The sequence below is a fragment of the Helianthus annuus genome, chromosome 5, assembly GCF_002127325.2.
Source record: "Helianthus annuus cultivar XRQ/B chromosome 5, HanXRQr2.0-SUNRISE, whole genome shotgun sequence".
In the NCBI taxonomy this organism is placed as follows: Eukaryota; Viridiplantae; Streptophyta; class Magnoliopsida; order Asterales; family Asteraceae; genus Helianthus; species Helianthus annuus.
This window is the reverse complement of record NC_035437.2, coordinates 105,941,492-105,956,457: the sequence shown is the minus strand read 5'-3', so window position 1 is coordinate 105,956,457 and position 14,966 is coordinate 105,941,492. Positions and strand designations below refer to the sequence as shown.

Below are 14,966 nucleotides of genomic sequence, written 5' to 3'. Positions count from 1 at the left end.
GGTGATGGTAAAGTTCTTGCAAGTACAAGCCAACCGTGTCTGTTGTGGTTTAAAAGTCAGCCAAGTTGGTTTGTATCAACACTTCCTATTCACGGTATGTCATTGAACGACGGGCAAAATTTGTAAAGAATGGTAGTGCTTCACTGGAGATAATTGGATTTGGTGGTGGTGGGGTTCGTCGGTGGTGGTGGATTTAATGGTAGTGGTAGCTGTCACAGTGGTGGTGGGGGTGGGGGTGGGGGTTGGTTAGTGTCACACCCCAACCGATGGCGGAAACATTGAGATGAGACGAACAAATCGCTCAAAGCGTCAAAACACTATGTGACAATATAATGTAAATTCAATTTCATAGCAATACTAAAAGTGTCATACAAAATTCAAACAAGAACAACATTGTTTCAAACATAACATCAAAATAATTGTTTAATCTAGGTGTGTTTCTAAGTCCACCTAAATCTCGTTTCTTCACTTAGCATCATCTCGTCTATCAACCTGCAACATGTATCAAAATATGATCAACAAAAAGTTGGCGAGTATACAAGTTTTATACATAGCATAATATAGGATAAAAATGTTTAACGTGCTCATATCCAACAGGAATAATAATATGCAAGTTACTAATATGCTGAAACGGTGTACTATACGTTCAAACCCGAGTATACAACGCAAATTTGCCTTTCCCAAGAGACTAGAGGGAGGTTAACATGTTTAACTTAACAATACCCCAAGACTAATGGGCGGTGCATTAATCCTATAGTGCTATAATTGTTAAGGTAGGCTAGCAAAGTTAATGAGCATATATTGACACAAAAGTTTACATAGCATATGAGATTAACAAGTATCATATAGTTTCATGTTTAAACGTGGATAGAGTGTGATTAAAATAGTCGAAGTGTTGCGTGTTTTGTATAAGATACATGTTGCACCCAAAGTGTTTAAAAGTAAAATGGGATCAAGTATACTCACGGTTTTGCAAGCTTTCTATTTGGTAATTCCGCGAGGGTTGGTTGGTTGATTAGGATGGAGCACCAAGTCCTTCTATACGAAGAAACATAGGTATATGAGTATTGGATATTAACGGAGGATTAAGGATTCGGAGTTTTAAAGTACATGAAAAGTAGGCATATGAGAAAATAATCATCTAGCACATAAGGGTTAGAATGTTTTCATGGGTTAAAATACCCATTAGAATCATAACAAGTTATTAAGGTCTTAGATGATGTAACTTAACATTTTGACAAATGACCATTACGTCATCATCAAAGGTTTGGTTACTTGGATATTATATATTTTATATAGTATATATTATAAGTTTCTAGTCCAATAATACAACAAGAACATCATATAAGTCATGCATGAGGTAGGAAGATAATTCTTCCATTTAGGAACCTCTTTTGTATTCACCAAGGCAGAAGTTGTCATAAGACAACAAGGATGGTCATGAATATACATTAAGGAAATGAAATACATACTAGCTAACTAAGAAAACATCAAGTGATGTGTGGATTTGAAGGTAGGATAGCCCAAGCTAACCATATAATCACACAACTTCAAGTCTAAGACTTGTTCATCACTTGTGGGTTAAAATCCTATTAAAACATAAAGTTTTTTGAGGATTAAACATCTGGATTACATGTCACAACCTTGTTTTTAAGCTCACATAATCATGGTCTTGATTAGTGGCATAAGGACATAGGAATGTGTTGAGAAATCTCAAGTTCAAGTAAGTTTAACAAGTGTTTAATCAAAACAAGAAGTTTCCTTGCACTTTTCACCTTATTTGGTTGATGTTCCAGCCTTGGTTTTCCATGGAAAACATGTGGAAACACACCTAAGGTTGTTCCAAGTGCAAAGGAGAAGGAATGAGTGAAAACGATGAAGTAGAAGTGAAGTTAGGCTCACTTTTGTAACTTGGTATACTTCTGTCTTTGCTACTTATTTCCAGCTGAATTAGAGTGTTTGAGAGTGAGATTAGTGAGTTTGCAAAGTGAAAAATGTGTGGAGGAGACTTGGATTTTGTAGGGAATGAATTAGGGTTGAGGTTGGTGGCCATTTAATGCAAGAAACACAAATAAAACACAACAATTCACCCAATCCCGTAGCTGCTGGTTGTTTTCTACGAATCTGCCACCCTCGCGGGGCGCGACCGAGAAGGGGGGAGGGGGTCGCGGCTGGCGAGCCCTCATATTTGGTAAATTGTTTGATTTTTTGACATGTATAGTCCTTGTAGTTTCAGATGTTATTGTTTTGAGCTGATTTAGGGAGTTTTAAATGTAAAGTATCATAAGTAAAGGTATGTAATGTAATTAAATCATAAAACACATACAAAACAAGTATAAACAAGTGTGTTTGTCGAGATTAAGTATCGTATTCGCATAAATTAAGTATATAAGTCACGTGTTTGTAAGTTTAACGTATTTGGCATGAATCATGAATAAAGTAACACATGTTTAATCAATCGAACGTATGAACATGCATGAAGTGTGTATAACATGAATGTAAAGAAATACGAATTTTATTATGATCCAATTCTCGGATTTTACAATGATTACAACGAAAAGACGATTACAAGAAACAAGACTTCCAAAAATAGAAATACAAACAACGCTTTCTAATTATGGAAAATACGAAGAAGCAGAGCGTTACAATTAGAGAGATATATTTTAAATATATTAGTAAAATTACTAACCTACCCTTATATACAAGTCACATACCATGCTTATAACCGAAAAATTTAATATGGTTAATGCTAAAGGATGCATAGTGTAATAAATTTTACAAATAAAAGACTTTGACTGTAATTATTGAAGTTAAAATATATAGGACAAAGTGTAATTTATCCTGACATTTATTCCTAGGGCTGTAAACGAACACGAACAAGACATTGTTCATGTTCGTTTGTTAAGAAATATATGTGTTCACAAACTGTTCATGAACACTTACTGAATGAGATTTTGTGTTCGTGTTCGTTTGTTAAGGAAATGAACTTGTTCGTGTTCGTTTGTGTTTGTTTGTTAATTTTAGGCAAGGAACAGAAACGGACGTTCATGAACACAAATGTAAACAAGCAAGCGTTTGTTTACAAAATATATAATACACTGAAAATTATTAAATATTTAATTTCGTAATTTTGAATTATCTAAATAAAATATAAAAACTAAAAATATACTAATGAAATATCGAACACAAACAAACACGTTACCGAACGTTCACGAACATAAATGAACGAACGCGGCCTCTGTTCGTATTTGTTCATTTAACTACACGAACGAAATTTATCATTCATGTTCGTTTGTTTATTATAAACGAACACAAACGAACTTCACACTAAAAAGTTCATGATGTTTGATTCGTTTAGGGCCCTGTTTATTCATTATGTAACAATGTTGTGAATTATGAGTCAACTAAATTGTTTATTAAATTTCTAGGTTATCACCCGCGACTGCTTCGCGGATAGTTTAATTTTATTAGTTAAAAAACTTGTATTTTTATTAAAATTGAACATATTATTTCATTAAATTTTAAGACAAAATGTTGAAATACATAAAAAAACACAAGAATATAAGAACTTGTTGAACAAATACAAAATAAACCAACAGGTAACATTAATATAACAGGACGAAAGTTAAAAGTCAACGGAAAGAAAGCAAAAATTATATATCATAAGTTGCCAAAAATCTCTTTTAAAGATTAACAACATATCGAAATGAACAACCATCACAACATACTTCTCTCGGTTTTCAGCATTGAAGTGGGCATGCATCCGAATTGCAAATTCATCCCACAGTGTACCAATAATCTGCTGGTTCCTAAAGATGGAACAAATGAAAGTATACGTAAAATACATATCATTTATACAATATATCGAAATAAATAAATGATTAAGCAAAGAACTCACTCAAGATCTTTAAGCTTAACATTCAATCTCTTCCCTTTCGTACCATCCTTTTTAGTGGTGTCTTCTAGATTGAAACAAACCTCAACATATCCTATAAAGTCTATAAACAAAAAATAAGTGTCAATTATGAATAATAATAATAAAACAAAAAGAAATATCACGAAATTCTTAAAACATGCTGAATTAAATGACATACCAACAGTGGTATTAACTTCAATTCGATTTTGGACAACGTCCTTGAAATTCACAAAACTAAAGTTATACTTAGGCCCGTTCCAATCTTGACTTTTTTGAATCTGGGTGAAAAAACTGAAAGTTAACTTCTGATTATTTTTGATGTAGTTGTAGGTTGAATTGTTGGGTGCAAGTGATGGTCTGGTTATCAGAAGACATTCATCCAGCTTGAAGTGGTCCTGAAGACTTGGCAAAATCCTATGCATACAGCTAGCCTGAATCTGGTGACCCTACAAAATCTCAATAAAAATTAATTATTAAATAAAAAAAATTAAAGAGATGAAGACCCATACTTAATACTTAATACATAATATAATAACAATATAGTAAAACTTGATAAATCGTACCTCTTCATCCATGCATATCATGTCGACATGATAAGTTTCAGTCGGACAGCCATGCATCATTTTCCTCCAAAGGGAAACGATCTTTAACTTTAGCGTATAGTTGTTTGACAAAGGATTGAGATTGTTCAACATGGTTATGTTTTGAGGTTCCATATTGAAAACTGATATTTCAACATATTTAAGAAATTCAAACCGTGTTTGAGGATGAGGTTTTGGAACATGTATATATAATAAAAAGTAGGGGAGTTATTTTAAGTAGTTATACAAACTAAAATAGGTGAAATTTAAAATTTTAAAGTTACCTAAATTAAAATTTTGAGAATGGTACAGGTTTGATTACCAAAAATAAAAATCCGAAATTGTTATTAGTTAAATCAATTTTGAATTTTGAATTTTGAATCCCTTATAAGTTAAATCAATTTATTATCAGTAATAATTGATAATTATAGAAGAAATACTGGTAATCAAAATTATTTAAAAATTATTCGAATTTGATTAAGTTTTTATTTATTATCAATAATAATTGATAATTGATAATTGATAATTGATAATTTACCAAAATAAGGATTCGAATTTGATTAAGATTTTATTTATTAACTTTGAAATTCAAAATTATTTAAAAAGGTCAAACTAATCGATTAATATGAAGTTTTTCGTAGCTTTAGAACTACTGGTAATCACGAATATAGTTATACTTTGTATTTTCCATAAAAGAATTACTATAAACTTACATATTCAATTTGGTGAAGAACCAAAAAAGAGAACTTCCATGTGCAACTGCGACAATCCAGATGACAAAACAAACACCACCACTCGAAATTCCGGGTTATTCATGCATTCCGGGTTAAACTAAACACGGGTTGAGCAATATAAATTTATAATGAAAGTACAAATGAAAATCAAATAAATAAAAAGTTAAATTAAATTTCAGGGTCAAAATATACAATTACAAACATAATAGATTTTTTTTATATTTAGTAGCTTTATGATACTTTCATATGAATCAATGGTTATATCAAAAGCAAATGATGGAAAAGTTATAATGCACCACAAAATATTAGCTAATATCATAAAGCAGATCTTAAAAAAACTTATAAAAACAGAATCCTATGTAAATAAATATACTTTATAACCTTCTAGAATATCTTCGCTAATATCTAAGCTTTAGTTTGTTCATCTATTCAACCACATAATAATTAACATGAGTAGAATAATGTAAAATTGACGCAATCTTAAAAATCTTTATTTTCTTTGAGATACCACAAAACACATAACCAAATCCATTAGACCAGACCATACGTTTTTCATATGTTTAGCGAAACACATGGTCTAAAGTCCAGTGTAAAAGAGTAACCGTGTATAGGATTCATAGTTTCTTTTTTTACTACAAGACTACAAACACGATTTGAATTCTACAATACGTGTGCATACTAATTAAAATGGCCGGATCTGTAATTGGCTGCAACCCACGCCACAACTCCAAATTGTTTTTATTATTATTATTATAATACATAATAGATAGATAATAGATATAACACATTCATCACCGTCTCTGCAAGAACATAACTGAAACACTTACTTTTATCACCAAAGTTGGTGACCGTCTGTGCATTGATGGCTTGTGCACTGTCATTACCGTCTCTGCAAGAACATAACTGGAACACTTACCCTTCCATGGAGGCCTCTTCTCTTACATATGAAAAACATGAAGCATAACTCAGATATAATGAAGCATAACTCATATATAAATTAATTAAAATACAGATCTGGTTAGTAAAATCCAGAGATTAAAATGAAGCATAACTCAGATATAAATTAGTTAAAATGGATTACCGATTTACCATTCATCCTAGCTTATAACTTCTACAAATCAATTCAAAATAGAGAGATTATCCTTAATCATATACCAACCTAACAAATTCCTCAAAATGCTAAAAACAAATACAGATCTGGTTAATAAAACCCTAGAATGGATTGATGTGGTTGAAGAGATGGAGTTCCATGTGCGAGTAAGATAAAAATTAAAGGTTTTCTCTAGATATAATACGATTCAATTACCCCTTCAAACATCAAAGATTTAGAGAATTTACTTGTTCACAACCCTCTCGTGATAAAACCGGTTCGCCGCCGGTGAAGACCACCGTCTCGGGGCTAATCCTGACCCTGTGATTCTCTTAGAAGCGTGTCTCAACATTTTTGGGATTGATTGTTGTTCTCTATGAGAAATTAGGGTTTGAAATTGGATGGTTGGAGGCGGACAACATATGAAGATTGGAAATATTAATTTTTTTATAACATATATATATACGGATCCGAATTAGCGGATCCGGATATTAAACGGGGCTTCATTATATGTCAAAAGAATACCCATTCAGTTTTCCGTCAAAACCACATCTAGGAAGCCCTAGTATTATATTGTGCCAAGTGTCTCAATTTTTTTTTTGTTTATTATATATAATAGAAATAGATTATTATTATTATTATATCCCCAAACCCTGTGAGGTTCTGGTTGAAAAATGTAGCGACCCCACATGATCCAAACTCCAGATTCTACTGTGAATTGTGATGGTTGATCTCTGAGATAGAGAAAGAACTCACCAAACAATGTCATCCGCAACTTCTCTTCGTTCTCCCTTCCTCTATCCGCCATTGAAGCTTTCTTCATCTTCATCTTCATCTTCTCAACTTCACTCGCTTTCCTTCCGAAATCAACGGTTTTCTCACCGCATTAAAGCTGAGCTCGATCAGAACACGGTTTGTCTTCCATATTTTGTTTTTATAGCAAAATGTTATGATTTTGAGTAATTAGTTTGAGAATCGTTGGTGGCCACAGGTGGTGGCTGTTGCGGTTGGAGTGGTGAGTGTTGCGGTTGGACTCGGCATTCCCATTTTCTACGAAACACAGATTGATAGTGCTGTATGTTGTTGTTGTTTTAACTTTGCTCTTCAGTTTTCCCTATCCTAATTGTGTTTGCTTTGATTAGTTAATGAAAATGTATCAAAGTTATTGTAGGTGAAAAGCCTAAATATTATTAGGATTACATAAGAATTTATAGATGATTGATTCTTAGACCACCCGTAGTTGGCGTGGTTTTTTTCAAAATCTTCTACCAAACACGCCCAATCTCGCCCGATTCCCACCCCCCTCGGCGTTATATGGCGTTTTTTTCGGAAAAAATTGGTGCAGCGTGGTTTAAATCACGCCAAATGGGGGAAGAATTGACCAATCACATTTGAGCTTCCGTTTTTTGTCCAATAAGATTTTTTAAATGTTCTTTTTTATTTTATTTTGTTACAAAAATAATGCCCCTCAATCCCCATATCCCCACTACACCCATTTTAGAAAACGCCCCATAATGCCCCATTGCTGACTGGGCTGCCACATGGCGCAAAACGCCCAAGGGTGGATCATGCCCACTATGCATGGTCTTAGACCATGTGTAGTGGTAATGCTCTTACCCTTGGGCATTTTGCGACATGTGGCATTCCAGTCAGCAATGGGGCGTTTTTTAAAATGGGTGCAGCGGGGATTTAGGGCATTATGTTAAAAGAGGTGTAATAAAATTAAATAAAAAATCCATCAAAAAATCTTATTGGACAAACAAAAGGAAGATCAAGGGTGATTGGTCAAAACTAATGAACCAGGGCGTGGAAAAAAAGCACGCTAAAACCAATTTTGTTGAAAAAAACACCCCGGTGGGCCGACGAGGGGCGTGTTTGGGCAAAAAACGCCCCCTTTTTGAACGACTACGCATGGTCTTAAAGTGATGTATGGGGGTGTCTGGATGTGTGTTAAAACTTTATTGTGACTTGAAAAACACATTAATGATTTAATCATTTAAAAACACACATCCAAACAGTCTTGCACATTGTTTTTTGTACACTAATGAAACATTTATACCTGAATATGTGAAACTTGTGCTGGATGCTATTGAAGCAATATCTGCAATCTGCATTAGATATTGAGTTACAAAACTTATTGGCATTACGTACATATAGTATACTATTCTTTTAAAAATGTATTTACCGCAGGCAAAACGAGAGAACACACAGCCATGCTTCCCCTGCAACGGAACCGGGGCACGTAAGTGGCTACTCCCCCTTCTTCTAAAAAAAACTTGAGGATATGACATGTTGAAGTTTCCAAATAATAGAGTCTAGCTTATCTTGTTTCCAAATAATAGAGTATAGTTTATCTTGTTCCAAATATAATGTATATATGTGTGGGCGCTCAGGGGGCAAAAGTGAAATGGTACTAACTTTAACGTTATTTTACTGATTTCGTGAAAATAACGTTAAAAGCGGCGGATGGTTAATCATGCATCATGTGGTGACGTTTATAGCTGAAAGACACGGGAGTACACTCACCAATCAGTCTCTGTCCCGATTGTTTGAGTGTTATGTGTCTTAGGTCCAAGGCTTGATACAAAACTACAATCGTGCCGGGGGTCTCACTGGAAGCAGCCTCTCTATTCCTACGGGGTAGAGGTAAGGCTGTCTACATCTACCTTCCTCAGACCCTACCTTAGCTTTGCTATTGGTGGGATTTACTGAGTATGATGATGATGACGATGATGGTCTAAGATTAGGATAGAATAGGAATTGGATAGTTAAATTGAAACTTATGATATGAAATGATCATTTAGTTTGTTGTTGCATATTTGGTTATTCTAATTTTGATGGATGTCAACCTTTTCTTTTCCAGAATCATGTAGATTTTGCACAGGAAGTGGTGATGTAACAGTTGAGCTTGGAGGTGGAGAGAAAGAAGTTTCTAGATGCATAAATTGTGATGGTGCTGGTGCTTTGACTTGCACTACATGTCAAGGCAGTGGTATCCAACCTCGGTACCTTGACCGCAGGTACGACTCACCCAAAATTTGTTTACTTCTGAATGGTGCAGATAAACATTTACTTTTCAGAAGAAAAAAAGGATAATATAAATATAAGCCATTCAAGTATTATTCAAGAAATAAGATTATTTTCGAGGCCAGCCAAGCATCTGGTTTCATTTATGCTCGCCCAATAAGAAAAACAACTTGTCAAAAAAATTGTAATTGACAAAATGTCCCTTTATTTAAAGCTTTTGTCACATATAGAGTAGTAAAATGATAAAGTTGCATCTTAATGTTAGTGAAATAATCAACTATAGATGGATTGTCGAAACTAATTAAAGTAGATATAGGGGCATTTTATACATCTCGATGTGAAAAAAAGCCTTAAAATTTTTGGGCATTTGGTCATTCTTTAATATTTATGCAAGTTTTGTTTTTGTTGGAATCGGTAAGCGAAACCAAATTGATATTTTGTGGTCTCTAAGCTTGTGTTAATATTTGAGTGGCCTTGACGAAAACCGTAGAATACTTGGGTGTCTTATTTATACGTCATCCCAAAGATAAACTACCGTCTTTAAGCCCAATTATTCATCTATACATAAAATTTACACCAATGGTGACCTTCCACCTGCTTTCTTTTATGAGAAGGCTTCTTTTTTTTTTAATTGGTTTGACCCGTTGGTGATAATATGTAACCTGAATGTACTCATATTGGTTAAATTTGCCGCCTCAAGTTGTAACTTATGGATATTGACATATTGTGATTTGCATCCCCAGAGAATTCAAGGATGATGATTAGATGAAATGTTTTTGGGGCAGCATCTGGATCATAATCAGAGGGTAATTAACCTTATTTACTGTAAAGATGAATGAACATCTTTGTCTCTTCATTTTCTCATAAAGAAATAACAATATATTTCCCTTCCTTATAAGCCGCGTTATTGTATTTTTTTATAGTATCCTTTTCTTTTTATATTTATTTTTATGTAAATTTTCTGAACCTCGACCATTCTTGTTGAGTTAATAACCACTGTTCGTTCTCTATATGCATCTCTGTTGTCGCTAGGTGTGTGTATTTGAGTAGAGATCACGAGCTTATTTATCACGTGAAAATAATAGCAAGTTTCTGCTCACTTGGTCCATGCCATTTTGAAAAACCGAGGTGTGAGCCTGGATCATCAAGAGCACACACACAAGATTTGATCGAATGTTATAGACTAATGTAATGTGTCATGTATAATGGTCACGTCTATAGGCGAGGCAATTTTGAATTTTGATTGTGAATGGGCCAGTTTTGGAGTTTAATACTTTGATCTTACCTGGGTCAAAAGTGACATGAAATGGGTAACAAAGAATGTGTTAAACATGTCAAAATCGCTTACTGTTGCTGATTGGATTTTAATAAAAAGTTAAGGTTATTATGCTAATATTTAGGGAACTGGCATAAGTTAGCAACAACAAAATTGTTTCATTTTAGTTATTGTAGGTATATGCTTTTCATTGTGGCCATTAGAGGTATGTCTTATGTTATTTTCACTGCATTTTTGGACTTGAAAAAGGTTCATCATCATCATACTCGGTAAATCCCACCAATAGCAAAGCTAAGGTAGGGTCTGAGGAGGGTAAGATGTGTAGACAATCTTACCTCTACCCCGTAGAAATAGAGAGGCTGCTTCCAGTGAGACCCCCGGCTCGAACTAGACATCACACAAACATAACACGACAAAGCGTACAATTCCATAAATGTTAATGAAAATCAACAATTCAAAAAAGTAATTACTTATGATGAAAGTTATCTAGTGCTAATTTCAAACGAAATTAACCATATACCAAAATTAGGTTATGCGTGTAGTCAAAATCTTTGCTCAGGTGATTTTCTCTTCATAATCATGTAAAAAATTGTTGTAGTTTCAAAGTGAGCTCAAATTCTTGTGTACTATTGTGATAAACTAATGCACCAACATGATTACATAAATTCAACTTCGCTGATTATTGTTTTAGCCACTTCACAGTAATTTAATTTCCATGAATCTCAAATAAGAGCTTAATAAATTCGAATATAGTTCCAAGAATGGTTGCTTTGTATAAATAACCATAAATGAAAGCAACATGATATATTAGAATTTGGAGTTGATAAGAAGAAATGATAATAACATCTAGAAAGTAGACACTCTAACAATGCTTAACCTTTTTCAGGAGTGAATTGCAAGTTTTGTCCTTTATCTTTATAACTCTTTGCAGGCGGTGTTCTTTATATTTAAATTTGACGAGTTTTGTCCTTTATGTTTAAAAATCAAGCACGTTTTACCCTTTGTGCCTAACCCAGTCTGTTTACCCAGTTAAATCTGATGCACATGAGGGTATTTTTGTCATTTCACCCTTTGCTATAAAAATTATAGCAACATCAGCGAACATCATCTTCTTGTTTCATAACCCACCTGAAACCCTAGATCTTTGAACACCAAAATCCATCAATATTGAACATTGTTTACAAAAATTACTGTAGGAGTTTTATTCCCCAATGAAAACCGAATCAAAGGATGTGCAAGAGTGCTTACCAGTCACGTTATAAAAAGATCCGACGTGTTTTCAGGTTTTCCGGCGACGTCTTAGTGTTCCGGTGAGAGTGCAAACGCGTAAACAGGAAATCTCGAGTGAGGTAAATTATTAGGGAATGGGTTAGGGTTTGTATAAATAACAACCAACAGACAACAACCCCTAAATCGCTAATTTGATTTTAATTTGATACCGAAATACACAACTTTCCATTAAAACAACGATTCAGTTTGTGAAGTGTATGAATAAAGTTCAGTTTGTTATGCAGATTCATATCATTCAAAGTGGAAACCAAATAACGAAGCTTTTGGCACAGATCTGGAGGATCAATGAGATATCAAAACAACATGGGCGGCAAGTTGGTGGTGGCTGGTTCTAGATGGTAGTGGCAGAGGTGGTTTTATGTGGTGGCGTGAGTGGTGGTTTGTCAAAACTGGGGCTGAGGTGGGGAGATGACGATGGTGGTGGGTTTTAAAAGGGTGAAATGACAAAATTACCCTAATGTGCATCAGATTTAACTGGGAAAACAGATTGGGTTAGGCCCAAAGGGTAAAACATGCTTGATTTTTAAACATAAAGGACAAAACTCATCAAATTTAAACATAAAGGACAACACCTGCAAAGAGGCCTAAAGATAAAGGACAAAACTTGCAATTCACTCCCTTTTTCAGCATCTTGTCAATGTCATCCTTGGACACATTTCCACTCCCAACAATTACTATACTCCTTTTATTACCGGTAGATAACTCAGCCGAGACATCAAGAATACCATTGGCATCTATGCTAAAGCAAACGTTCATTCCTTCTTTACCCGCAGGGGGCGGTGGAACACCATAAAGAGTGAATTCATCAAGGAAGATGTTGTCTTTCGCCTTATCACACTAACTGTCACACCCCCAAAATCCACACGCGGAGTACCACCGCTTGGGGCGTGACGCGACCAGGATCAAGCCATCAATCATATTGAACATAGCATAATATAAATAATATAGTTTGTAAAACCCAAATCAATACGACTGATGTTCCAAACCAAACATAGTATCAATAGCGGAAGCGTAATAATGAAAATCCAAAGTAAAGTTATAAGTTCAATTGTTTAACATAAAGTCTACGATCCGAATCCCACAACGACCTGCTCCTCCTTGTGCAAGCTCCATAAGTACCTAAGGTCCTGCAAGGCATGCAGCAGAGAGTCAACAACTAGTTGAGCGAGTTCACAGTTAACAGTTCAGTAATAGTATGGTGTGAGTAATAGTATGTTCGTTCGTTTATATCATGTATCATATTTCCATCGCGGCCTCCCAGGCAGGTGTGCGAAGATGTTAGGGGATATTCCTCCCATGTATTCTAGACTAGGTTTATTAGTATCGCGGCCTACCAGGCAGGTGTGCGAAGATGTTAGCAAGTTTAGTTCGCGGCCTTCCAAAGGCAGGTGTGCGAAGAGGTTAGCAAGTTTAGTTCGCGGCCTTCCAAAGGCAGGTGTGCGAAGATCAGTTCAATAGGTGTTACTAGTCTAGTTGTATCTTATCGTTCGATTCTATCAGCTGAGTATGTACAATAATTCAACAAATCCCATTCCCACCCGGGAACCCATGCCTTGGCTGTGTGAACTCACCTTGGTTTGCTCGGTATGCTAAAGAAATACACGCGCTCACTGTTAATCAATCACGACCTATAGTACGCACGTATGTATAATCAGTTTCGAACTCAAAATGTTTCGCAGGCAAATCTATGTCATAAGGTGCTTAGTAATTAATCGTAGGTATCACGTAAGCCGTAAGTCAATATTATGCAATACAATTTAGTGTAGTTACCAATAACACACTTTGACGGGGTTAATCAGTTTAACTGGGTTAGCACATACCAACAAGATTACACAGTTAACAAGGTTACATGCCTAGCTTAACAAGTTACATTCATCAGAATTAATAACTTAGTTGAGTTATTAATTAAATCAAGTTACAAACTTAAGCAGAGACCACAAGAAAATCATTACATAAATCACGAAATCCACTTGGGCCGAAAACAGTTATAGCCGAAAACACTAATGGGCCGAAATCTATTTGGGCCGAAAACACTTTGGCCGAAAACACTAATGCAGCGAAAACCATTGGGCCGAAATCAACTTGGGCGAAAACACATTGGGCCGCGAAATCCCAAAGTGATTTCGTTAGACATGTGTTTTCGTCCAGTAAGGGAGGTGTTTTCGTCGGCCCCATCAGTCATCAACATCATCAGTTACACAACACCAGAACCTTAATCAACACTTACAGTTACAAGATCAAACATCAACGAAATCATTAAATTTGACCAGCGATATATAACGATGTATATTTCCGAATTATTGCGAAATCAATCTCATCCTAACATCATCATATTATTCAGAACTAATCGTGTATAATCATCATTCGATTCAACAATAAAACATTACTTATTGCAGCCGATCTATATACATGTGCATCCTTCCATTCAGTTTTACAATTAGCATTTGTATCATCAGATTGATCAATAGAAACCATAACATAATCATAAAACATCCATTATTCAATCTATCATATACGTACGAACATGAAAACATGCATAGATCCAACAACAGTGCACTAACCGTGATGATAGATCACAAGATTGATTAAAGGAAGGATGAAGTCTTGTGGTTGTCGTCGCACAGGTGAGTAATACCCTAGGGTTTTCCGAATGAAAAATTCTTACGTAGAAGTTGGAAATATCATATAAGTGATTCACTACTGGGCCTAAAGCCCATTTGATTTCGTTGGTCATATGTTGGACGAAAACACATATGGTGTTTTCACCAACATGGTGTTTTCGTGGGTAAAGGTATTTGGCAAGGGGTATTTTCGGCTAGAGCTCCATGATTACTAATAAGTATACTACACACATAACATACACTAGCAATATACAACTATATATCCATAAAGGCACGTATGTTGTACACAAATAAAACATATCATTCATAACACGATTTAACATATTACAAACGTGTTCCGTTGCGAAACAACTAGTCGTGTAAACAAACAATCCAAACAATTACGTGTAATAAATGCGAAGATAGAAATCGTGGAAATTCGAGTTGTCACA

General features: G+C 34.9%; 2 protein-coding genes across 6 annotated transcripts; one reads left to right on the top strand and one right to left on the bottom strand.

Annotated features, from left to right (window-relative positions):
• Positions 1–3,586: 3,586 nt before the first annotated feature.
• Positions 3,587–6,773, bottom strand: LOC110941019 (replication protein A 70 kDa DNA-binding subunit E). Of its 5 annotated transcripts, none has more exons than XM_035990117.1 (7): positions 6,538–6,773; positions 6,059–6,168; positions 5,211–5,328; positions 4,480–4,640; positions 4,095–4,362; positions 3,899–3,998; positions 3,587–3,809 (listed from the first exon to the last, which is right to left on the bottom strand). In XM_035990117.1, the coding sequence occupies exons 4-7, from the start codon at positions 4,630–4,632 to the stop codon at positions 3,626–3,628; spliced, it is 705 nt and encodes a 234-aa protein (XP_035846010.1). In that variant the 5' UTR covers positions 4,633–4,640; positions 5,211–5,328; positions 6,059–6,168; positions 6,538–6,773; the 3' UTR covers positions 3,587–3,625. The 5 variants fall into 5 exon arrangements, with proteins under 5 accessions (XP_035846010.1, XP_022038312.1, XP_035846011.1 ...); XM_022182620.2 differs by having other exon boundaries at positions 6,570–6,773; XM_035990118.1 differs by having other exon boundaries at positions 6,059–6,163; positions 6,570–6,773.
• Positions 6,774–6,991: 218 nt separating this feature from the next.
• On the top strand, positions 6,992–10,360 carry LOC110941021 (protein disulfide-isomerase LQY1, chloroplastic). The gene is made up of 5 exons (XM_022182623.2): positions 6,992–7,233; positions 7,313–7,396; positions 8,512–8,563; positions 9,185–9,341; positions 10,092–10,360. Exons 1-5 carry the CDS (start codon positions 7,084–7,086, stop codon positions 10,111–10,113), a joined length of 465 nt encoding a protein of 154 aa, XP_022038315.1. The 5' UTR covers positions 6,992–7,083; the 3' UTR covers positions 10,114–10,360.
• Positions 10,361–14,966: the final 4,606 nt, after the last annotated feature.

Bases quoted from the DNA above. Each gene is read 5' to 3' on its own strand.
- LOC110941021 (XM_022182623.2), top strand. From the start codon at position 7,084: ATGTCATCCGCAACTTCTCTTCGTTCTCCCTTCCTCTATCCGCCATTG. The intron at 7,234-7,312 runs GTTTGTCTTCCA...TGGTGGCCACAG, and splicing joins CTGAGCTCGATCAGAACACG to GTGGTGGCTGTTGCGGTTGG. The intron at 9,342-10,091 runs GTACGACTCACC...TTGCATCCCCAG, and splicing joins CCTCGGTACCTTGACCGCAG to AGAATTCAAGGATGATGATT.
- LOC110941019 (XM_035990117.1), bottom strand. From the start codon at position 4,632: ATGGAACCTCAAAACATAACCATGTTGAACAATCTCAATCCTTTGTCA. The intron at 4,363-4,479 runs GTACGATTTATC...GAGATTTTGTAG, and splicing joins TGATATGCATGGATGAAGAG to GGTCACCAGATTCAGGCTAG. The intron at 3,999-4,094 runs GTATGTCATTTA...TTTTGTTTATAG, and splicing joins TGAAGTTAATACCACTGTTG to ACTTTATAGGATATGTTGAG.